Source organism: Rhinopithecus bieti, unplaced genomic scaffold (genome assembly GCF_001698545.2).
Source record: "Rhinopithecus bieti isolate Rb0 unplaced genomic scaffold, ASM169854v2 scaffold_10548, whole genome shotgun sequence".
NCBI lineage: Eukaryota > Metazoa > Chordata > Mammalia > Primates > Cercopithecidae > Rhinopithecus > Rhinopithecus bieti.
The window spans coordinates 1,065,860-1,090,776 of record NW_016806834.1 but is presented as its reverse complement, the minus strand read 5'-3'; the positions used below and the strand labels follow the sequence as shown (position 1 = coordinate 1,090,776).

General features: G+C 47.8%; 1 protein-coding gene across 12 annotated transcripts in view; it reads right to left on the bottom strand.

Moving 5' to 3' along the window:
• PI4KB (phosphatidylinositol 4-kinase beta) overlaps window positions 1–24,901 on the bottom strand; it is a 41,375-nt gene extending 16,474 nt beyond the window's left edge. The window contains exons 1-7 of one of the 12 annotated variants that reach the window (XM_017877688.1): window positions 24,268–24,898; window positions 23,169–23,370; window positions 21,737–21,909; window positions 11,387–12,323; window positions 6,036–6,080; window positions 3,071–3,298; window positions 1,704–1,931 (exon numbers count right to left, since the gene is read on the bottom strand). In XM_017877688.1, coding sequence (XP_017733177.1) covers window positions 1,704–1,931; window positions 3,071–3,298; window positions 6,036–6,080; window positions 11,387–12,295 — 1,410 coding nt within the window. In that variant the 5' untranslated portion in view covers window positions 12,296–12,323; window positions 21,737–21,909; window positions 23,169–23,370; window positions 24,268–24,898. Of the gene's footprint in view, window positions 1–1,703; window positions 1,932–3,070; window positions 3,299–6,035; window positions 6,081–11,386; window positions 12,324–21,736; window positions 21,910–23,168; window positions 23,371–24,267 lie in introns of all 12 variants that reach the window. The other 11 variants (XM_017877696.1, XM_017877685.1, XM_017877686.1 and 8 more) reach the window with 11 other exon arrangements.
• Window positions 24,902–24,917: the final 16 nt, after the last annotated feature.

Sequence of the window (24,917 nt, the reverse complement as noted above, 5' to 3'; positions counted from 1 at the left end):
CCAGGATGGTCTCGATCTCCTGACCTCGTGATCCGCCCGTCTCGGCCTCCCAAAGTGCTGGGATTACAGGCTTGAGCCACCGCGCCCGGCCTTTTTGTATTTTTAGTAGGAATGGGGTTTCACCATGTTAGCCAGGCTGGTCTTGAACTCCTGACCTCAGGTGATCCGCCCACCTCAGCCTCCCAAAGTCCTGGAATCACAGGTGTGAGCCACCACGCCTGACCCTGGCTGTGTTTTTGGTTTGTTTTGTTTTAAGACAGGGTCTCACTCTGTCAGTCAGGCTGGAGTGCAATGCTGTGATCTTGGCTCCCTGCAGCCTCCGCTTCCCAGATTCAAGTGATTCTTATGCTTCAGCCTCCCAAGTAGCTGGGATTACAGGTATGCTCCACCACACCTGGCCTTTTTTTTTTTCTTTCGAGACGGAATTTTGCTTGTCACCCAGGATGAAGTGCAGTGGCGTGATCTTGGTTCACTGCAACCTCTGCTTCCTGGGTTGAAGCAATTCTACTCCCTCAGCCTCCCGATTAGCTGAAATTACAGGCACATGCCACCACGCCTGGCTAATTTTTGTATTTTTAGTGGAGATGGGGTTTCACCATGTTGGCCACACAGGTCTCGAACTCCTGACCTCAGATGATCCACTCGTCTCATCCTCCCAAAGTGCTGGGATTACAGACGTGCGCCACGATACCCGGCATAATTTTTCTATTTTTAGTAGAGATGGAGTTTCACTTTGTTGGCCAGGCTGGTCTTGAAATCCTGACCTCCAGCGATCCACCAACCTCAGCCTCCCAAAGTGTTGTGATTACAGGTGTGAGCCACCGCACCTGGCCAGCTGTGTTAATAGCTCTACATAAAATTCTGCTCTGGCTCTTCATGCCCCAGAATAAAGTCCAAGTTTCTTTCCCCAGCTTACAGGGTCCTTCCTGTAGTCTGGTCCATGCCCACGTGTCCAGTCTTATTCTTCACCACTTCTTACCCCACACCTGCACATCACAGCCAGACAAAATTTCTTTCAGTTCCTATAATGGCCCAAGCTCCCTTTTGTCTTCTGGCCTTTGTACGCAGTGTTCCCTCTGTCCAGCAGTCTTTGTCCAGCTAATTCCTACCCATGCTTCCAGCCTCAGCTGAGAGATTATTTCCTCCAGGAAATCTCTTGTGATGCCTGCCCTAAGTCTGGTGCTCCTATAATGTCCTATCCTTTCCACCATGACCTGGCTCTCACCACACTACAACTCTTGCTTACTGGCCTTGTTCTCTTTCCAGTTAGGTCATACACCCCTTGTAGGCAGGGGCCAAGTATTGTTCACTAGCACATAGCACTCAGGTCCGGCACATAGAAGGCCCTCAATAAATATTTCTTGAATGAATTAATGTATGACTTCTCATCCTCTGTTATTCTATGACAATTTTATATAGGTGTTCAATAAATATTTTCATTAAATTTCCCTCACTCCCCTTGGCCTAGAAGTTCCTCTTTACATTTAAATCTGAATTCTTTCACCAGGAAAACGAGCTCTACCTGAATCTATTCCAGACTACAGTTGTTCAGAGCTTTCTCCCTCTTACCTCTCACTACCTACACCACTCATTTGGGTACTTGCCTTACCCTGCCTTGGGATATGCTGCCTTGTTTCCAACATAGTGACAGCTCCTGGAGAAAGCTCCTGTGCCCCAGCATTACCTCCTTGAAGCTTCCTCACCTCCACTTGCAGCTCGCCTATGTCATCCACCGACCAGGCCTCATCATCGTTGTCATAGTTGGGCACAGTGCTAAAGCTGCCAGCTCGCTGCTCATGGGTAATACCACATTCGGGCAAGTTCTCTACGGACCTCGTACTCCGAATTCGGTTCTCAGGGATTCGGGCAGGGACACTGGTGGTGTCAAAGTTTTCACATTCAAGGACTTCCACATAAATCAGGTAGGGAGCCTGGGGGAAGAGTGAGAACAGTATTTGCAACTTACTTCCACCACTCACCCCCAAATCTCAACTCCGTTAGCAAGGTTCTTCCTGCCGTCCTTTCTCCTAGTTCCAGCCTTCATCCAATAGTCCCCTGAAACTACGAACAAATGTTTCAACTGAGCTCCAAAATGTACAGATGATGCATTTGGGCCAAACCACTCTAGACTATCAATTACAGCCTGTAAGGGAGGCCTAGATGCCTCTGTGGGCTTGTCCTAAAGACAGGGCCCAGGGAGCTACAGTGGACAAAAAGACTGGGACAAAGCTGGGTACTGTCCCAAGGAGCATCCCAAACTTCAATATTTCCTTTGAAAGAAAAATATGGGCCAGGCACGGTGGCTCATGCCTGTAATCCCAGCACTTTGGGAAGACGAGGCGGGTGGATCATGAGGTCAGGAGTTCAAGACCAGCCTGGCCAAGATGGTGAAACCCCGTCTCTACTAAAACTACAGAAAGTAGCCAGGCACGGTGGCAGGCGCCTGTAATCCCAGCTACTCAGGAGGCTGAAGCAGGAGAATCACTTGAACCTAGGTGACAGAGGTTGCAGTAAGCCAAGATTGCGCCACTGCACTCCAGCCTCAGTGACAGAGTGAGACTCCGTCTCAAACAAAAAAGAAGAAGAATCTGAACCATGAATATCATGAATATTCCAGTCAGCATACACATTCAGCTAATTCTCTCCAGTGTGAATTGGGCATCCTTCTCTCCTTCTGTCTGCTCACTCTGATCAGAAAAGGTCTTAGAAACAAAATATTTCTCTATGCTTATGGTTGCTGTATCTGCAAAGCTCAAGAATTATAGAAGGGCTGGAGAAGAGCTACCAAAATGACCATAAGGTGTGGTGAAGAACAATTCTCCTAAGACACAGCAAGAAGGAAGCTAAAAAGATTAGGTTTCTTTGGTCCAGAAAAACAAAGCCCAAAACAAAGGAGGGCTCTCAAAATCACAGTCGCACTGAGACAGGGTCATGGTCGACATATGCATCATGAACTATGACGGGAGACTAGGATGTTGGTGGGGGCATCACTGGTCATACACACAAACCCTGAACAACCATGGGTGAAGAGTCACATCCAGGGCAGGGGTTTGGGCCAGAACCCATCTACCTTGTCCTTGGAGTTGAGGACAACAGCCTGTGTGTGGGGTACACGGACCACGTGGTGGTCAAAGCCAGCAGTGGGCAGCCAGACTCGGGCAGGGAGCTTATGGTTGAGCAGGGAGAGCTCTGAGATCAGCCTCTGTGTCTTCTGCTCTTTGGTGGGGAGTGTGGCCAGCCGCTTGCCGATCGCCATCAGGGACTTGATGAATTCTCTCTCAGGAGCCAGTCGAACAGGCTATAGGGGTTTGGGGTAAGACAAAAGATAGTGAAGAAACCATATAATACAATGGCCCACCCACTCAGTCACTCCTGGCCATGCAGGCCGGGGACCCCAGTATCTGGAGAACTTCCAGAAAGGAACTGCTTTTTAGTCTTAGTAGGCGCTTCCACCCACCCTTCACAGCTTGAATTGAGAATAGCCAGCACATTCCTTCCCTATAGGCTATCCTTGAGGGTAAGGGAGGCCATGAGTCCAGGTAACTAAGATGCACCCCTCTTCTCTTGAACTTGGGTTCCTTAAGGACTGTACCAAGGCTTCAGAGTGAGCAGGGGGACAACATCTGGATAGGTTAGCCAGGGGCACAGACAGAAGAGCTGCTTACATCTGAATTGTTTCACCCTTCTCAAGAACAGGGTTGTCCCTCTCCCCATCTGGATCCCTGGGCTAGATCTCTGCCGAGGGGCTCTGTCAAGTCCCGCAAGGCTAGAGAAGGGAGCCCCACATCAATATTTCCACTTTCTTTTTTTTTTTTTTTTTTGAGACGGAGTCTCGCACTGTCGCCCAGGCTGGAGTGCAGTGGCCGGATCTCAGCTCACTGCAAGCTCTGCCTCCCGGGTTTACGCCATTCTCCTGCCTCAGCCTCCCGAGTAGCTGGGACTACAGGCGCCCGCCACCTCGCCCGGCTAGTTTTTTGTATTTTTTAGTAGAGACGGGGTTTCACCGTATTAGCCAGGATGGTCTTGATCTCCTGACCTCGTGAGCCGCCCGTCTCGGCCTCCCAAAGTGCTGGGATTACAGGCTTGAGCCACCGCGCCCGGCCCAATATTTCCACTTTCAAAGAGGGAAGATGCTCGTCATTCAAATTACTTCTGTTTATTTCCATGGTATTCCCCTGTCCATCCCCCAATCTCTTACAAGGCATCAGTGCACATGCAGGGGATGGAAAGAGTATGAGCCGATGAGCAGACTTTGCATTAATCAAGGAGAAAGAAAAAGCAGATGGAAGGAGGCAGGTGGATGGAGAAAGCAACAGCTCCTTTTAGCCCTTGATGATGGCCCTGAAGACCTGTCTCTTTTAGTGACTCCTCTTTGGGTCCTCTTCCCCTACCTCTCAGTGACTAGGTTCCCCATATGAATTCCCTGCTGTGAGTTTGGCTCCTTGTGCTGGGCAATTCAGTCATCCTCAGAACGAGCAAGGTTGGTCTGGGAAGTAAGGTGCAGGTGGGGAAAAAGAGGGACTCAGCTAGACATGAAGAAGGGCTCTCTTCCCAGTCTAAGCCCTTCTGCTGTAAGGAGCATTTTATCAAGATAGCCACCCAACTCCCTATCCCATCTCCCCTCAGCTGGATAAGAACAATCTCTCCTCCTCTTGTAGAAACAGCATGTGACTCACCAAGCCTTTCTCTCCCTTTCCATGTGTCTTGCTTAGTTTCTGGATTGAGAATTTCTATCCTTGCTCCCTCGCACTCTAAAAGAGCTTCTTTTGAAAACTGGGAAGTATCAGGTCTACCTCTCCATGTGCAACAGTGCCAGGATTCAAAGGAAAAGCTCAGCGTGGCCTTTGCCTCTTGGGAGATGACTCAGAATGCCACATAGGGAATGAAAGAGGATGTCTGAATCCTTCAGGAATGCTTTAGGTGACATTGTTGGAAAGAGAAAAAGAAAAGGAAAACAATGGAATTGGGTTTCTAAGGTCCCTGAAAATATCCTGGGGGTAAAAGAGAAAGAAAATAAGAGGAAATTTGAAGACTCACTTCTTCCTTCATCTGAATCCACTCAGATGGCAACTGATCTCTGTCCCAAGGACCCTCTACCCCCAACCAATTCATAATCATCTTAGATTAGAAAAGGCAGAATTCCTTCCCATTCTCAAATCAGCATTTGGGTTAGGGGCCCCTAAGTTACGTGAGCATGTTGGAAATGTGACCCCAGGCCTCAAGAGAGAGGCTCTGCCACGTGGGAGGAGATAGGAATCATGACTGAAAGGGGATCAGCACAGAACAGAGAAAACTGATTTGATAGACAAATCAAATAGAAAATATAAAAAAAATCATCCAAACTCCCAGAGGTCCTGCATTTCCTCTCAAGTCTTTGCCCAGCAACAAGGTCCAAGACTCTGTGGGACCAAAGGGTCATGGTTAGTCCAGAGGGAACAAGAAAGGAGAGGGGATTATGGAACATCCTGGGCAGTGAGCTGGAAAAAGGGAAGAACTCAGACCTGGAAAAAATGTGGTTGAAGTTAAAAAAGAAAACCAGTTGTGGGGAGGCAAAACTTTCCTTCAAGCCAAGTCCTATTTGTTTTTGGAGTCAGCTCACCAGCACAGGGCCTCACATTTAGAAGATTATTAATAAATATTTCATAATCTGATGGCAGAAGCCATGGGGAAAGGGTTCTGGGTGGGAGAAACAGGACACTGGGGGTTTCTGCTAGGCAGTTTTTGGCTCCAATCCAGGAGTGAATTCTACCTCTCTCCCAGCTGTTTGCTCCAGACACTCAGGAGCTGGGGGCTGAGCAGCACTATACTCCAGCTGTCTCTGAGAGAAGGATCAGCTGAGCCTGGGCTCTGGCTTTCCACCACAAAGGTCAGGGAGAGCAGATCTGGGAGGTCTGGGAGGGAGGAGCTGATCTCCCAGGAAGAAAAGGGGCATTTTAACTTCAGCCTTGGCCTGGGGGCTCAGAAGACCTGGGGACGGAGAGGAAATGCAGCCATTGGGGGAGCCTGCCACCCAGTCCCAGCCTGACCCCACTTACGGAACTGAATGAATTATCAATACTCTCGGTGCTGGAGGAGAGCTCCTGGGAAAGGGCCAGAGGGCAAAGGGAGAAGGAGGGGGTGGGAAGGGAGGGGAGAGAGACAAAGGTAAAGAATTTAGCTCCAACTTGGATCGTAACTGCTTCTCTAGTGAAGTTCTACCTTTCTGCTTTAATAAAAGAAAGTCAGCTCAGACATGCTACTTGCCCAGATGCGTAACCACTTGTGGGAGATGCTGGAAGGGCAGCTCAAACTTTAAGGTCAGAAGGACTGAAGAGACAAAGCAGCCTCTGCTTTTCACTTTACTCCCTTCTATTCTCAACTGCGTGGATCTTCCTTCTAGGCCAAAGCTCTACAGCTGGGTCCCTAGGACAGTAACTGTACTGCCAAGCTTCCCTGCTCTTTTTTTTTTACCCACTCACATGCTGTCAACCAAGTCCTTCTCCATGGGGATCACCACAGGACTGAACTTAACAAGCTGCATGGCTCCCATAATACTGGAAATCCCATGTTCCTTCAGCTTTTTGGAAATCTCAGGGAGGAAGAAAAGCTGAACTTTCAGTGGCAGGTATACCTCTTCTCTAATTAGCCTCATTATCACCCTGGGAAGCTGAATCCCAACCTTGAACCTGTGTGACAAAGAGCATGCTAGACCAATGAGCCCAAAATCTCTGGGCTGGATGCTGATGGGAGAGAAGGATAAATCAATCTCCTATCTACCAAAACTCCTTAGGCTTCCTATCAGGCTATCCACATGACAATCAATATATTACAATTTTTGATATAAGTTGGGGAGTTAGGTCCTAGCTATATCCATCTAGGCTGGATAGTCAGCTGTCCTATTTCCAGCCCAGAGGATTTATCTAAACATCACCCCATTCCTGTGTCATACGTGTCTGTGTGAAAAACAGGGGAAAGAGATAGTGTCAAACTCTCACTCAGCAGCTCTGAGGAAACACTCATACACAGGGTTCATCCTGGGTTCTGTCCAACATTGTCTACCAGGGCAGGGAACGGGGCAGCACGTGTGCACAAATCTAGGTTGGGAGGACGTTGGTGTTGGGGGGTTGGACTTAAAAGACAAAGTCCTAAGAGCTCCCAGGGCAGGAGGGCAATGGTCAGTGAGTTTCTACTCTGAAATCTGCTGAGTAGATTCAAGCATCCACTTGAACTCAGTTCCATGGTTTCAGTTCTATTCTAGCTGGAGGTCCTATAGTCAGGTCCTTCCTTCAAGAATGTGGGGACTGGAGCACTTTGAGGGAGAAGCCACACTTGGAAACATGCCCCTAAGGCAACAACTCTTCCATTTTGGGTAGAAGATGGTGGGAGAATTAAGGCAGTGAGGATGTCAGAGTCTATTATGACTTAGTGGTTCTATTTCTACCTATGAGCTGGTTGAAGAAGGAACAGCAGGCAGGATATTGGCTCCCCAGCAAAGCTCCAGCTGATTCTCACAGACAGGTCCTGTCTGACTCATTAACAGCCCTGGGGGAAGGGAGGTATATCATAACCTGCTCCTCTCCTCCTACTCCCTGGGCTTGAGTCACTCATACTGAGTCAGCTCCAGGGAATAAAGATGAAGCAAGAAGCTGACATCACACCACATCAAGCTAGAAGGCCTACTGGGGCTTCTAGTGTGACATGTGGCAGATTTCTCTGTACAAAGGTTGCAGTTCTGAAAAGACAAAGCTAATCTACTAACAGTGTCATTATGTGGGGGAGGGTGTGGTACCTAAATCACTCTCTCCTCTTAGCTCCCCCATTCTATACCAAAATATTTGCCATTTGGTTACAAATGGGAGGACAAACTGCCTGAGCAGAGTTCCCCAACTAGGCTGACAAAATGGCTTTGAAGAGGCAGGCTTTGAGGAGCAATGGTGGAAAATGTGAAAAATCAGCGCAAAGCCTTTTGACTGTGGGAGACAGTGTAAAGGATTCCTCATAGTAAGAAAGAGAACACTGTGAGAGGTGAGCAGAGAACAGCTCTGCAGGGAGACCATGGGCAGGAAGAGAACTGTACATGCTGACCCTGAGCCTCTTCTTTGAGGCCCGACCTCACCCTTGGGAGCTCCTCTACTGGTGGTGGGAGCACAGTATTAAACTCAGAACCTAAAACGAAAGCAAGAGATTGGAAGCAGAGTGTTAGGGTCTACCTAGAGATTCTCCTAAAGTATCTCTACTCAGGCGTTAATTATGTGCCTCATTTCAGTAAGCTGTATACTTCCTGCTTATGGCAGAAAACAACTTTTTCAAGAGAGTCACAAACTAAACAGTTCCCTAGATACTGGGGTTTTCATTATTACTTTACATGTTCCTAGAGGGAAGGATAACATTTTATCCCCCATCCTCCACAGCCTCTAGCACATGGCTTTGCACATTGTACAAGGTCAATAACTACATGTTGAGTGAATGAATGTTACTTGAAAGGGAAGAAGGATGAGTAAACGGAAAACCAATTCCTTTGGTATTTAGGGGACAAAGGCCTTGACAGACATATCCTCAAAATGCCAAAGGGGCTGGGTCTAGTCACTCATGCCTGTAATCCCAGTGACTTGGGAGGCTGAGGCGAGAGGATCACTTGAAGCCAGGAGTTTGAGACTAGCTTGGGCAACACAGCAAGACCTCATCTTTACAAAAAATTTTTTTTAATTAGCCAGACGTTGTGGTACACAGCTGTAGTCCCAGGTACTTGGGAGGTTAAGGTGGGAGGACTGCTTGAGCCCAGGAGTTAAAAGCTACAGTGAGTTATGACTGTGCCATTGCACACCAGCCTGGGCAACAGAGCAAGACCCTGTTGCAAGAAAAAGGGCGGACAGACAGATGGACGGGTGGGCGAAAGGAAGGAAGGACGGACGGACACACAGAAGGAAGGAAAAGGGTTGGGAGAGACCCCTGTGCTGGAGACTCTAATGCTTAGAAACCTAGTGATATTCATGTTTCTCTCTGTCTCTTTCTTGCTCTCCCATTTTCTGAGGAACCATAGTGAATTCAGGTATTTCATTCTGTCAGTATCAGATAACACTGGAGTGCCTGGGAACATAGTATCTCCTTCCTTTCCTGGATCTAGTGACCCAAGATAAGGAGTCAGGTTGGAAAGAATGGCAGCTACAGAACCCACCCTAAATGACATAAGTATTCACCTAATACCTGCCTCTCAGTGCCATCCATAATCTTATCCTGGAGTGGGAGTTAGATGCAAGGGAAGAGGGACCAAGGATCAGCAGAGTAAGAAAAGTCCTGAGGCCTCATATTTTCTGGTCCTAAGACGAGCGCTACAAAATGGATACAGAGAAAAGCCAAGCCTGACAAGAGGCAGCAAGGAATTCACTTCCAGCTGCTCACCCTCTGCTACAGGTTTGACCCCAAGATGAGACAGCTATCCAACCCTTTATGTTCCACCAGAATCTGGATGACTCTTCTTGTTCTGCAGCAACTTCCCTTCATGACCCAGGGCTCTGCTGCCAAGCTCAACCAGAAATGAAAATGGTCCATTCTAGCTCTGACAACAGTTTTGGCTTTGCCTGTGCATGGATGTGGAAGCTTACATGGCCATAGCCTGGGCCGTTCTTCCCCACATGGCTTCTAACAGCTGGGGACCTCGGGAAGTACATATTGAGAAACAACCAAGGCAGTTCAGCTGAATGATTATGAGCACCAGCTGGAGATTTGAGTCCTGGTCTGACATTCACTAGTTGAGGGACCTTGGGCAAAACATCTAATCTTTCCAAGCCTCAGTTTCCTCGTTGGTAAAATAATACCTGTGTCTCAGCATGGTTGTGAGGATTAAATGTAAAGTACTTGGCAAGATGCCTGGCACATAAGTGCTGAATAAATGTTAGCACTTTTAACTTTACCATTATTAAATTATCCTAACAAAATTCCAAATTTCCAGAGAGCAGGCTCTATAGTTTCCCTCCCTCTCCCTTGTCTCTAGTCACTCTGACTTCCCTCTATTTGAAAGAAGTCCCATTGTATCAAAAACATGGGTGGGTTATATGTCCCACAGAGGCAGATGCCAGGACCATAGCTATATGCATTTTTCAAAAAGTGCAAATTCCTACTTTTTTTCTCCCTTCTTTTCTAGGCTGGGCTGGAGGCCAGGAGGGAAGCCTGGCCAATGGTGAGTCAGAGAGGAGGACTGGAGCACCATTGTCTGGCTAGGACACCAGGTCACTGACACTTGGTAGTTCACTGGGCAGCTTTCTCTGCTATCTGTCCAGATGTGGAGTGAAGAGTAGGTATAACCTATTCATGTGGCCATCTCTTTCCTGCTCTGTATCCTAAATTATACCTCCAACTGCTGTTGTAGCTTCCTCTTCTTCCCAGCCTCCAGGTCCTTGACTAGGTACTAGATTTACTCTATACTAAGAGTGCTTTCTCTTCCCTTTGTGCTTCTCCCAAATGGTATGGGAAAGATACCAGCAAGGCACTCTTTCCCACAAGGAAAGGCAGGCAATAAAGGCATTCTCCAGATACCTCAGTGATAGAGAATGAACCTTACACTTATGTCAACAAAAGGTAGGATCTTCAGAGGGTAGTGAAAATGGATTAGATTGTGAGTAGGAGTGGCCAGGAGAATGAAGCTGATATTCTATCTAACATCTCCCCTACCCCAGCACACACAAAGACAACAGCACCTTTTCCTTTCCCACAGATGCTTCTCTGAGAGCTATCTCAAGTCTCAGGTCAGGGTGTGGAGGGCTTCTGCCACAGTTCTCATTAACACAATAGGTGTTAATGGAATGGCAGTTTGTTTGTTTGTTTATTTATTTGAGACGGAGTCTCACTCTGTCGCCCAGGCTGGAGTGCAGTGGCACGATCTCTGCTCATTGCAACCTCTGCCTCCTGGGTTCAAGTGATTATCCTGTCTCAGTCTCCCAAGTAGCTGGGATTACAGGCACCTGCCACCATGCCTGGCTAATTTTTGTATTTTTAGTAGAGGTGGGATTTTGCCATGTTGGCCAGGCTGGTCTCACACTCCTGACCTTGTGATCTGCCTGCCTCAGCCTCCCAAAGTGCTGGGATTACAGGCGTGAGCCACTGCGCCTGGCCAGTGCAGTTTAATAAAAATGATTTGGGACACCATCAGGAGCATCAGCCTTACCATTACCTACATGACCCGAGGCAACTCACTTTCTCTCTCTGGGTCTGAGTTCCTCCTTTGTAAACTAAGGCAGTCAAAATACATGAATTCTAAGGTCTTTCCATTTTAACGTTCCGTGCTTTTATCAGTGAAATGAAACAGAGGGAGGACAGAAAGAAGAGCATAACCCTGTGTGTATATAGGAGGCATCATGTCTCCATGAAGCCCTCCACCACCTTTTGTCTCTGGCCCTCCCCAGAATTTTACCTCATCCTCATTCTCCACTTTAGGGTTGCTGGCTGTTCGTTTCAAGTTGCTGCTGAGACTTATGCTGGCAGTGGCATCTGACTTAGAGCGCTGGTGAGTCCTTTTGGAGGGAGAGAGCCCTGTGTCAGGGGCCGGGCTCAAGGAGGGCAGCTCCCTCTTCCTGTGAGCTGGCTTTAGCTCATCTGAGAGGATCAGCTTCCGTAGCTTGGTCCCACGGGAGTGTCGCTGAGTGGAAATGTGCATGTCTGAAGAGTAGGCCCCAAGCAACAGGGCACACTGGAGGGAAAAGTTAATGCTCTGGCGGCAACGGTGGACTATGTAGGGCTTAATGGCATCACCCACGTCCTCATCCATGTGGATGTACATGTTAAGCAACTGGGGTAGATAGAAGTCCACGTCCTCATTGCGGAAGTAGAAGAGCCGGTTGCCGATGTAGGCTTGTACTCCAGGCTCCTTGGAGTTATACAGGTATGAAATGGCCATGGAGATGTCAAACAGTTTTGACTCAAACAGCCTCAGGAGCCAAGACTGTTTAGCTGAGTTGTTCTGCCGCCGTCTTCTTGCTCCTTTGGCTGTGCCTGAGGCCACCGTGGCCCCCATCTCATCTTCCTCCTCCCTGATCTGGGCAGGTGGATCATCTAGGCAACGGATCTCACTGTCCACACCATCCCCATTGACCAACTCCAGTGGGGTGCCTCTGCTAGAGACTGCCACGCCTCCACGCAAAAGCTTGACCTTCTCCAACACCTCCTGGCAGGCCTTCTGGGCCACCTCAGGGTCAATCACTGATAATTCCCCGACCCCCTCCGTGATGACACTTAGCAGGGACCCCCCATTATTCCCTGGTGGGCCAGAAGTGGGCTCAGAAGTTGGCTTCAGGGGGGCAGGCTCCACTACTGTATCTCCCATGGCCACAGCCAGACTTCGAGCTTCCAAGCTACAGGAAGAGGGAGAGAGAAAAGAACAGAAAGGGAGACACATACACACACTGGTTAGTGGTGCCATCCTCAGGTCTTCCCTTTGCTATGACACCTTCCCAGGCACCTCCTCTTTTTGTCTTCCTGGACTCCTTCAAAATCAGATAAGAAGACATCTCCTAGGAAGCTTTCCTGACTACTTCCACTTCTGATTACATTACTCATCATTCCTCCTGTACTTAGTTACTCAGCTTAGCCTCTGTTCTTAGCTTATATATGTGAAATGTTGTTTTGTATAGGTTGTATTTATATAGATTTACAAATTCTTTTTTTTTTTCTTGAGCCAAGGTCTTGCTCTGTTACCCAGGCTTGAGGGCAGTTGCACAATGTGGGCTCATTGCAACTTTGACCCCTGGGCTCAAGCAAGCCTCCCACCTCAGCCTCCCAAGTAGGTGGGACCACAGGTGCACACCACCATGCTTGGCTTATTTTTAAAATTTTTAATCTTATTGTTTTTGAGACAGGGTCTTGCTCTGCTGCCCAGGCTGGAGTGCAGTGGCATGATCAGAGCTCACTGTAGCCTTGATTTTCTGGGCTCAAGCAATCCTCCCATCTCAGCTTCCCAAGTATCCAGAACTACACACATGTGCCACCATGCCTGCTTAATTTTTTAAATTTTTCTGTAGAGACAAGGTCTCACTATGTTGCCCAGGCTGGTCTTGAACTGAGCTCAAGCAATCCTCCCTCCTCAGCCTCCTAAAGTATTGGAATTACAGGCACAAGCCACCATGCCTGGTGATTTACAGATTCTTTGGGTAGACTGAGAAGCAATTCAGGTGTTATTCCCTTGTTCCCTAACTCTTCAAATACTTTTCTATCCGCTTGCTCTTCTTGTCTCCCTTTAAAAGCCTGCTATAACCTTTTCTTTTCCTCTTTAGACTATATTTCATTACTCATATAACATTCTACACACAGGTCCTGTGCATCTCGAATCTTTATTTTTGTTTTAGAGACAAGTCTTGCTCTGTTGCCCAGGCTGGAGTGCAGTGGCGTGATCATAGCTCACTGTAATCTTGAACTCCTAGGCTCAAGGCATCCTCCTGCCTTAGCCTCCCGAGTAGCTAGGAATACAGGTGTGTGCCATCATGCTCAGCTAATTAAAAAAAAAATTTTGTGTATAGATGGGGTCTTGCTGTGTTGCCCAGGCTAGCTCTGAACTCCTGGCTTCAAACAATTCTCCCGCCTCAGCCTCCCAAAGCACTAGGATTACAGGCGTGAACCACCATGCCCAGCCATCTTTATTTAATATTAAAATCTTGGCTGGGTGTGGTGGCTCACGCCTGTAATCCCAGCACTTTGGGAGGCCGAGGCGGGCAGATCACGAGGTCAAGAGATCGAGACCATCCTGGCCAATATGGTTAAACCCCATCTCTACAAAAATATAAAAATTAGCCAGGTGTGGTGGTGGGTGCCTATGATCCCAGCTACTGGGGAGGTTGAGGCCAGAGAATCACTTGAACCTGGGAGGTGTAGGTTGCAGTGAGCCGAGACTGCGCCACTGCACTCCAGCCTAGAGAAAGAGTGAGACCCTGTCTCAAAAAAAAAAAAAAAAAAAAAAAAATTAAAGTTTATATATTTTCTATAACAGGTATTTTTTACCTTCCCTTTTAACTCAAAGACTCCAGAAAATAAGGGCCAGCATGAATATCATGCCAGGGCTTCACTTGGAGAAGGCAGCCTGAAACACTATCATCAGCCTGAAGAAGCTGTGCATTTTCCTGGTGTCTTGACATCATGACATACACATTCCCAAGTGCTGTGGCTGCCTGACATATAATGAAAGAGTTCTGGACTTGAAGGGCAAATAGGCGGCGGTTCAAAATCTCATTCAGCCTTTTAGAATGTGAACTTATGCAACCCATGTATCATCAACTGCAATGGAAAAAACACTTCCTTCTCCATTGTCTGGCTGTTGGAACAAATTTAACATCAGGTGTAGAAAGAATCTATCACAGTCTTTGGTACACCAATAGTCCTCAATAAATTCTAGGTTGAGGCTGGCGCAGAGGCGCTCATGCCTGTAATCCCAGTACACGGGTGGCCGAGGTGGTGGATCACTTTGAGGTCAGAAGTTCAGACCAGCAAAGGATCTGTCTTAAAAAAAAAAAAAAAAAAAAAAAAAAAAAAGAGAAAAAGAAAAGAAATGCTAGTTGAATCCTCATGACCTAAAAGGTTACTAACCAGTGTGTATGTAACATAGAACTTATATTGTTCTATAAGGGAAGTGAAGAGTTCCAACTGTTTTGAGAATCTTCCAAAATACTTATGACATTATGACAGCCTTCTCTGCCCCAATACCACTCCCTCCACTGTCATACACACATTCTAACAACTGGAGGGGCTGTGAAAAGGCAAAAAGAAATCAGGCTAGGACTTATAGATCTAGGCCTTCCAAAGAACAGGGAGGAACAAGAGTCACAAAACAAAGAACACCTCCTCTAGAGGAACTGTTGGAAGTTTAGTGAAGGAACACTGCTGACCAAAGCCACTGCTCTCCAAGAGTAATCCTTCAGGGCCTCACCAAATCTGGAATCAGTGCAGAACAGGGGGAAATTTCATCAGATCAACCTGGCTCCAGAATCTGACTATAGCTAACAAAGGACTCAGAGGTCTCTTCACAAAAATGCTAATAGAGTGAGTCTAAGACACACTCAAGAGCATGAGCAAGAGGAAGAATTTTGTAGAGTTGGAATACAGGTTAATTTCCAAATATTAGTGACATCACCTTCAACACTGGTGAGGCTGGATGCAAATACTTTGGGTAGGTGGAATAAGGAGGCCTAGAGATTCTTTAGTCCTTCTGGGAGGCAGTTTTCCACCACCACCCTTCCAGTGTCTGTTCTTGTACCTCTGAAATGTTAAGGTTACTTTTTTTTTGAGACAGAGTCTTGCTCTGCCGCCCAGGCTGGAGTGCAGTGGCGCAATCTCGACTCACTGCAAGCTCCGCCTTCTGGGTTCACGCCATTCTCCTGCCTCAGCCTCACAAGTAGCTGGGACTATAGACGCCCGCTTCCACGTCCGGCTAATTTTTTGTATTTTTAGTAGAGGTGGGGTTTCACCGTGTTAGCCAGGATGGTCTTGATCTCCTGACCTCGTGATTCGCCCGCCTCAGCCTCCCAAAGTGCTGGGATTACAGGCGTGAGCCACTGCACCGGGTCCAAGGTTACTTTTCACTGCCCATTATCATATAGTCCAGCTCCCTGCCTCCCAGCAGTCACCACTAAAGTTTTGCAGAAAGATGGATGGGGAACTCTTCTGTTCTCAGAGAACACCAAAAAAGGCTACTTCTGTTTCTTTCTGCCAACTCTGCCAAGCAAGTTCATTCCTGAATTTAATATCCCTGATGTAGCTTGAGCTTGGTATTGGTAAGAAGGTGGCAACTCTTTCACTATGCTCTCTCCCAAAATTAGGTAGTGCCCTGTGAGCAGTAGAACTAGCATGGCTGCCCATGTGGATCTGTCTCTACTCGCAACTGTGAGTTGCACGGCAATAGTAAGAAGGAAGCTTTAATCATTCCCGGTCACGCCTTCGTAGGGCACTCTCATCAGAGGGTCACTGATTCAACTGGGACCACTACTTTTTAGGTCTGCTTAGAAACTCATGTGATAGCCTCAATCATCTTTAAACAATCAACTTCTTTTTCTCAGTCTCTATGGTTGGTACATCCTTTCCTCTCCCTCTATTCCACAGACTTTTAAGTCACTGAAAGCTCCTAGAAGTCCACTTTTCAAAATTTTCAGGGGAAATATAGTTCACACATTCTCCCACATATAGTGTCTCAGACCTCACTAGAAAGTTTAGCAGATGCCTGCCTCAATTAACTACGATTGGGATTATTACCAGCACCAGGAAGGCAAATAAGAATAGTATCACCTCTTTTATCTCACAGGCAAAAGAAAAACTCCCAGGGCTCAACTAAGAATCACATCACAGTATTCAGAGGATTTTGCTATGGAACAGACTCTCCCTCCCGGCAGCTTCTACTCCTCAGGGAGCCAGACAATGTTGAGAGGTGCAGGAAAAACAGACTCCTCTCCTATGTAAGCAGCTCTGCCACTAGAAACCACCCAACTGGAGCTGGGCCTCTTCCCTGGCCTCTCAGGAACCCAGGCACTGCCTGCATCTGAAGCAAGTCATATGGAGAAGAAGGTGTTGAAGGGAATAGGGTTAAATTGCTTTAGTATTTTATTTTATTTTGAGACAGAGTCTCGCTCTGTTGCCCTGGCTGGAGTGGAGTGCAGTGGCACAATGTCAGCTCACTGCAACCTCCGCCTCCTGCGTTCAAGCGATTCTCCTGCCTCAGCCTCCCAAGTAGCTGGGATTACAGGCACCCACCACCATGCCCGGCTAATTTTTGTATTTTTTGTACAGACAGGGTTTCACCATGTTGGCCAAGCCAGTCTCAAACTCCTGACCTCAGGTGATCCGCCTGCCTCGGCCTCCCAAAGTGCTAGGATTACAGATGTGAGCCACCGTGCCTGGCCTTATTTTTTATTTTTTTTGAGACAGGGTTTCACTCTGCTGCCCAGGCTGGAGTGCAGTGGCATGATCTCAGCTCACTGCAACTTTCACCTCCCAGGCTCAAGCAATTCTCATGCCTTAGCTTGAGTAGCTGGGATTACAGGCACGTACCACCATGACCAGCTAATTTTTGTATTTTTAGTAGAGATGGGGTTTCACCATGTTGGCCAGGCTGGTCTTGAACTCCTGGCCTCAGACTCCCAAAGTACCCGCCTCGGCCTCCCAAAGTGTTGGGATCACAGGCATGAGTTCCTGGCCTATTTTTTTTTTCCTTTTTTTTTGAGACAGGGTCTGGCTCTGTTGCCCAGGGTGTGGTGCAGTGGTGAGATCATAGCTCACTGCAGCCTCCACTTCCTGGGCTCAAGTGATCCTTCCACCTCAGCCTCCCAAGTAGCTGGGACTACAGGCATGCACCACCACACCCAGCTAATTTTTGTATTTTTTTGGTAGAGACAAGTTCTCGCCATGTTGGCCAGGCTGGTCTCAAACTCCTGGGCTCAAAGTGATCTTCCCGGCTCAGCCTCCCAAAGTGCTAGGATTATAGGCATGAGCTACCACACCCAGCCTGCTTTAGCAATTTAAATAATAAAAGATGGCCAGTGTGGTGACTCATGCCGGTAATCCCAGCACTTTGGGAGGCCAAGGCAGGCAGATCACCTGAGGTCGGGAGTTCCAGACCAGCCTGACCAACATGGAGAAACCTCGTCTCTACTAAAAATAAAAAATTAGCTGGGCTTGGTGGTGCATGCCTGTAATCCCAGCTACTCGGGAGGCTGAGAATCCCTTGAACCCAGGAGGCGAAGGTTGCAGTGAGCTGAGATCACGCCATTGCACTCCAGCCTGAACAACAAGAGCGAAACTGTCTCAAATAATAATAATAATAGTAGTGATAATAATAAATAGGCTAGGCACGGGTAATCCCAGCACTTTGGAAGGCCGAGGCAGGTGGATCACAAGGTCAAGAGATCGAGACCATCCTGGTCAATATAGTGAAACCCAATCTCTACTAAAAAGACAAAAATTAGCTGGACATGGTGGCACACTCCCGTAGTCCCAGCTACTCAGGAGGCTGAGGCAGGAGGCTGAGGCAGGAGAATCGCTTGAACTTGGGAGGCGGAGGTTGCAGGGAGTCCAATCGTGCCACTGTGTGCTCTCCACCCTGGCAACAGAGCAAGACTCCATCTCAAAAAAAAAAAAATGGGAAAGGGATTCTCCAAAACCAAAATCCAGATATGGTTCTCAACATCAGTTCATTCATTTTCTTTAATTTTTTTTAATTTAAAAAATTGTTTTATAGACACAGGGTCTCGCTCTGTTGCTCAGGCTGGTCCTGAACTCCTTGCCTCAAGCAATCGACCTCCCAAAGTGCTAGGATTACAGGTGTGAGCCACTATGCCCAGCCTGGTTCATTTATTTTTGAATGCCAAGAAAATATGCCTCTGTGGGCAGGACGTGGTAGCTCTCGCCCGTAATCCCATCACTTTGGGAGGCCGAGATGGGCAGATCACGAGGTCAGGAGATCGAGACCATCCTGGCTAACACGGTGAAACCCTGTCTCTACTAAAAATACAAAAAATTAGCCGGGCTGCTGGTGGGCACCTGTAGTCCCAGCTACTCGGGAGGCTGAGACAGGAGAACGGTGTGAACCCGGGAGGTGGAGCTTGCAGTGAGCCGAGACTGTGCCACTGCACTCCAGCCTGGGCAACAGAGTGAGACTCTCTCAAAAAGAAAAAAAAAAATGCCTTTGAGGGTAACTGTTATAAAGAAAGTGAAAGGACTAGAAAACAAAAGAAAAGTGAAGGAAAAGTCCTGTATTCAACAGCCTTCCCCTTCTAAGTCAGAGGAATAAGAAAAGTGACAGAAGACAATCTAAATTTTAATATTAAATGACTCCTATGGCCTTCAAGGGAGTTCAGACAACTGAGGCTCTACGCTTCACACTGGGAACCTAAATTCTCCTTCCAGTTAGAATGGAAGGGAAATGGAAGAGGCCGCCCTTGTTCCACAGCCTAACAGCTGGCCCCTAGGAAAAGGGAGTGGAAGATGGGAAGTGTTGACAACTGACTGAGTTCCACAGCTCCCAACTGGGCAAAGTAGGGAATTCTGGTCTGAGTGACAAGGAATTGTTGCAGGCCAGGCAGAGCAGCAGCTGGAGAAAACAGAAAAGATATACACTTATATCGGTTAACCTAGCTCCCCATTTCCTATCACCTCGAAAGATTCTAGGGAAACAACTTTCTACTGGCCTCCACTGAAGGACTTATAGGATCAGTCTCTGCTAGGACAGAAGGGTAAAGAGCCCCAAATCAATCCCCTCACCCAGTTAATCACCATTCTCTTTTGCAAATCTTTTTCCATGGACTAGATAAATATGGATTGGTTTGAGCCAATTCTGATATTTTTATGTTCTTATATTTTCATATAATGGCTTTAAGAGATCATCTGATATAGTGAGTGCCCTGCTTCCAAGCAGGCAGGCAGGCTCAATTTTCCTCCTTTTAAAGCATCCTTTATTTCCCCACACCTTGCTTTTTTTTTTTTTTTTTTCCTTTTCTTTTTTAAGAGACAGGTTCTTACTCTGTTGCCCAGGTTGGAGTGCACTGGTGGAGTCACGGCTCACTATGTGATTTCTGGTTGGGGATGCTTCCAAGGAGGAAAGCTTCTTCCTGGCCTCAAGCTATCCCCACCTGGGCCTCCCAAAGTGCTGAGATTACAAGGCATGAGCCACCACAATAGTCTCCGCTATCCATTTTTTATACATCTTATAATCCTCTGACATGGATCCACAAGAAATGGAAAAACAGGTAAGGAAACCAATATCTGACATTCATTCTACAAGGTGAATTAAGAGAGACTGTCAAAAATTAATGGAAAAGAAAGAGAGGTTCAAATATACTAAATATTATTTAAAGTTACACAGGTGTCCAGTAGAAGAAATAAAAACAATGACATAATTATGTAAATGAGGGGTATATCCTCTAAAGCTAAATCCTCGTTTGTAACAATAAGTAAAGAAATAGAGGAACAAAGAGCCAGGCGCAGTGGCTCGTGCCTGTAATCCCAGCACTCTGGGGGGCTGAGGTGGGTGGATCACCTGAGGTCAGCACTTTGTGATCAGCCTGGCCAACACGGTGAAACCCCGTCTCTACTAAAAAATACAAAAAATTAGCCAGGCGTGGTGGTGGGTACCTGTAATCCCAGCTACCTGGGAGGCTGAGGCAGGAGAATCACTTAAACCTGGGAGGCGGAGGTTGCAGTGGGCCGAGATCGCTGTAATCCCAGCACTCTGGGAAGCCAGGGCGGGTGGATTAACTGAGGTCAGGAGTTTGTGACAAGCCTGGCCAACATGGTGAAACCCCATCTCTACCAAAAAAGGCAAAAAATTAGCCAGGTGCAGTGGTGGGCACCTGTAATCCCAGCTACTCAGGAGGTTGAGGCAGGAGAATTGCTTGAACCCAAAGGCAGAGGTTGCAGTGAGCCAAGATCCTGCCACTGCACTCTAGTCTGGGCGACAGTGAGACTCCATCTCAAAACAAACAAACAAACAAAAACAACAAAAAAACAAAACAAAAAAACAAAGAAACAGAGGAACTAGCATTTTATCTAAAGCTATGCTGACAACCTTCAGAACACTGAGATAATTAAAGAGGTTAACTCTGTGAGAATAGGAGTAGGGATGAACAGAAACAGGACTGTTGTTTTTCTTCATAAACTCTTTGAGTACCATTGGATTTGTTACCAAATGCATGCATTCCTTCAAAAAAATTTTTTTTTGAGATGGAGTCTCGCTTTGTCACCCAGGCTGGAGTGCAGTGGCGCCATCTCAGCTCACTGCAACTTCCGCCTCCCAGGTTCAAGCGATTCTCTGCCTCAGCCTCCTGAGTAGCTGGGATTACAGGCACATGCCACCACACCTGGCTAATTTTGTATTTTAGTAGAGACCACCATGTTGTCCTCGAACATGCCAGGCTGGGTCTTCCAACTCCTGACCGTCCAAGTGATCTGCCCACCTCCGGCCTCCCAAGTGCTGGGAATACAGGGATGAGCCAACGGTCCAGGCCAAAAATATTTTTTTTTTTTTTTTTTTTTTGAACGGAGTCTTGCTCTGTCACCGGCTGGATGCAGGGCCGGATCTCAGCTCACTGCAAGCCTCCGCCTCTGGTTTATGCCATTCTCCTGCCTCAGCCTCCGGAGTAAGCTGGACTTACAGGCGCCCGCCACCTCGCCCCGCTAGTTTTTGTATTTTAGTAGAAGATCGAGGTTTCACCGTGGTTAGCCAGGAATGTCTCGATCTTCACTGACCTCGGTGATCCGCCCATCCGCCTCCCAAAGTGCTGGGATTACAGGCTTGAGCCACCGCGCCCGGCCCCAAAAATAATTTTTAAAGAGAGGTTGCTCCTCAAAAGAGACTCCATATCATCTTTGGCTGCCTGTTCTGCTGTTGAGGAGTACCTCCTCAAGTTTTAAGGTCTAATTCAAACCTTCCTTTAAGGATGTCTCATCTCTCCCCTTTGACCTCAATGGTAAAGGTAGAGATTGAGCACTCCTTTTTCCTTACAGAAACTCAGGGCCCGGCAGTCAAGCCAGCTCCAGCCCTACCAGGATCCAGGTAAATGCTGACACAAGGCCCCAGAGAGTGTGGGCATTAGAGGAGAGGGCATTCTCAAGCAACTAGCAGGAGGGTAGGGAAGGCAGTGGTCTCATGGTAGTTAAGTCAATATTGATTCAGGCTGAGAACTCTGTGCAGAGCCATGGAGCTGGTATAAGCAGATTCCAGCCGGACAGCCCAAGCCAGCTCTGGGAGCCACTACTGAAACAGATAGATGGCAAAGAAAGCAGCCTGCGCACTCACCTCTCTCTGAATTGTTCCTCCCTACTGCGGGTCCCAAATACACTTGGACTGGGTCCCCTCTTGTCCCATGCCAATTATTGAAGGGTTCCTCCCAAATCTCTTCCCCAAATCAAGGAATCTCAATTTGCTGCTTTGCATGGTGTTCAGCATTCTCATGGAGTGTGGACCCAACTCTAAGAAGAAAGCAGGGAAACGAGAGGAAATATGATTTCTGGTTGGAGATGCTTCCAAGGAGGAAAGCTTCTCCTTTTTTCTTTTTTTTTCCCCCCGAGGCAGAGTTTCACTCAGTCACCCAGGCTGGAGTGCAGTGGCGTGACCTCGGCTCACTGCAATCTCCGCCTCCTGGATTCAAGTAATTATCCTGCCTCAGCCTCCTGAGTAGCTGGGATTACAGAAGCCCACCACCATGCCTGGCTAATTTTTTGTATTTTTAGTAGAGACGGGGTTTCACCATGTTGGACAGGCTGGTCTCGAACTCCTGACCTCGGGTGATCTGCCTGCCTCAGCCTCCCAAAATGCTGGGACTACAGGCGTGAGCCACTGCGCCCAGCAGGAAAGCTTCTTCTAATAAGGGGAATTATGAGGAGATTGTACCATGGCTAACAACAAGGAAGAGAAAGGAAGTGGGATAAGATGACATAACTACTCCCAAACAGGCCTAGAATCAGAAACTGAATGGAATCTTATGTGCCCTTTCACTATCACAGGCTGAGAGAGACATGACAGCAACTAGTTGCCTAAGTCTCAGTTCACTCCAAGTTCTCTTTTCCAGCCAGTTTCCTCGAAGTGCTTTCCCACAAACATACTTTCCACCTATAGAATCTGGAGTTATGGATCAAGTACAAGAGGAACAGCACAGAAAATCAGCCACTTAATGCACTGGGCGAAAAAGCAAAGCAGATGAAAGAAGCAGGCCTGGAGCTTGTCTTTCAAAGTGACTTACACCCCTGGTTGTGGACTAGAAACATCCGACAAAGATCAAGGTGAAGGAAAATTCTCTAGATGACTAAACCACTAATAAATACCTTTTGCCTGAGGAACCCAAAATGTTTTGTAAACAAATAAACCAAATCTGATTTTTCCCCCCAACCCACGTCCTGCTACCAACTTATTACTGCACTGATGCCTATAGAGAGTGGGCCACTTTCCAAAAGGATCGCTTTAGAGGTCAAGTGAGGAAGTCACATGCTGAACCCAGGAGTCCTGATTCTGAATGTATAAGCTCTTTCCATTGTCTCATGTTCCTTTTTCCAGTCACACCCTTACCCCACTCCAGGCCTGAGTTCTTATGGAACCCCAACCAAAACTATTCTAGTAAACCACAAGAGTAAACTGATTCCTCATGGATCTGGACAGGGGTGGGAAGGCACTCTATTCTGTGATTCCTTTAACAAAAGCCTAAAATTAAATAATCTGAAACAAGATTTCTCACAATCTCATTCCATTTCCACGCAGGCCTGTTCATCCCTCCTAGTGGCTGCTCCGGAGTAGTCAACCAAGTGTAATCTGATAGGGACTTCTTCAAAACTTGCTCCGGCCTTCAGAAACACCCTTCTGTCCTGAACGGCCTGAGGCAGCTGAGGCTCCCCCTGTTCACAACACATTTTTCTTCTTAGTTCAAGGTTTAGTTGATCCTGAAATAAGTGGTATGTGGAGATAAAGAGTGTGACAGAGAACGCAAGAAGACCACGGGAAAAACAGAGCCAAATGTCACAAGGATCAGCAAAATCCTTGAAACTCGAGGGAGGTGTCAAAGTTAGAAATCCTGAATGGGAAGGGCACTGTCAAACCTCTCCCCTACAGACAGAAACCTCTAGAAGGTTGGGTGATTGAGGAGGGACAAAGAGAAGCTAAAGAAAGTTAAGGGTAGGGATCATAATGCATCCCAGAGAAGGGTGAGGACTAGGTTCAAAGTAAGAATATAAATGGTACTTTGGGATTGATGACAAGGGCCCGAGATCCCTTGAGGAGAAGGGAACGGGCAATTCTTGGAAGCCAGGAGCTGGCTGGGTGGGTGGGTGACGGTGAAGTAATGGAATCAGAAGCAGCACAGGAAGACAGGGATACAATCTTTAGCTCAGGGAAATGGGAATCCAGTGCTGGAGTTGCACAGGAACATCGGAAGAAAAGGGCAAACCAGGAAAAGAGATAAAGGTGGAGTCCATGGAATAGGTTTGGGGCAGGGGCAGAGACGACGAGGAAGGACAAGGATGGGCCTATGGGAGTCGTCTGATGTGGAAAGGGTTCATGACTTAAAAAAAGAATAATTCGAGATGTAGGCAACAGGGATAAGAGTAAGGGAGGGGGGAATCCCCGAGGCAGAGGGAGGAGCTAATAGAAGAGGAAGCCAAAAAGCGGAGGAAGACCCCAGGCCTGAGAGGAAAGGGTGGAGAAGGAACCCGGGGTGCAGTTGACACCAGGAGGACAGTTTCGTAGTCGAACTCAGGTGGACAAGACTGTGCGGGACAGGGTGGGAGAGCGACCACCCTCCCAACAGGGCAAAGGTGACTCATGGAGGAGGAGTAGCTTACCTCTGGGGGACCCCCGCGGAGGGGGTGCGGGCAGTCGCGGTCGGACTGCCGACACCGCCGCCTCAGCAGCAGCGACCGCTCCCGGGTTCCATTGGCCGCCTGCGCTTCCCTGACAGCGGCCGCAGCTGCTGCACCAGGCCCCGGCTGCGGGGCTGCCCGCGTCGCCGCCTGAGGGGGCCTTCAGGCTGCCACAAGTTCGACCGGGCCACACAACCTCCTCTTCCTTCCTCAGTACAACCACGACCAAAAAAATAAAATAAAATAAAATAAAATAAAATAAAATTCCCCAGCAGGTCTCGATGTAGTATTCTTCTCCTGAGTCCAAGCCAAGCCCTTCTTCCCAGGATACGCTTTCCTGCTTCTCCAACGCTCAGGACCCTACCGATCCCATAGTAATCTAAGGAGTCGGATGAGCTGCCCGGAACATGCCTGTTCAGAAATAGAAAAGGGGACGGGGAAAAGATGTTTGGAAGCTCGCGAGGGAGAGAGGGCGAAGGGAGGAGCTTACGGGTGGGAGGAGGGGACAATCTTTAGGAAGCGGGCCTAAGCGATAGTGTTTGCGAGGCTAAAGAAGCCGAGAGAAATAAAATTTGCTGCATAAGTAGGGTGAGCTGGCGGGCGTGGGTGCCCTGTTAGAGAAGTATGGACAT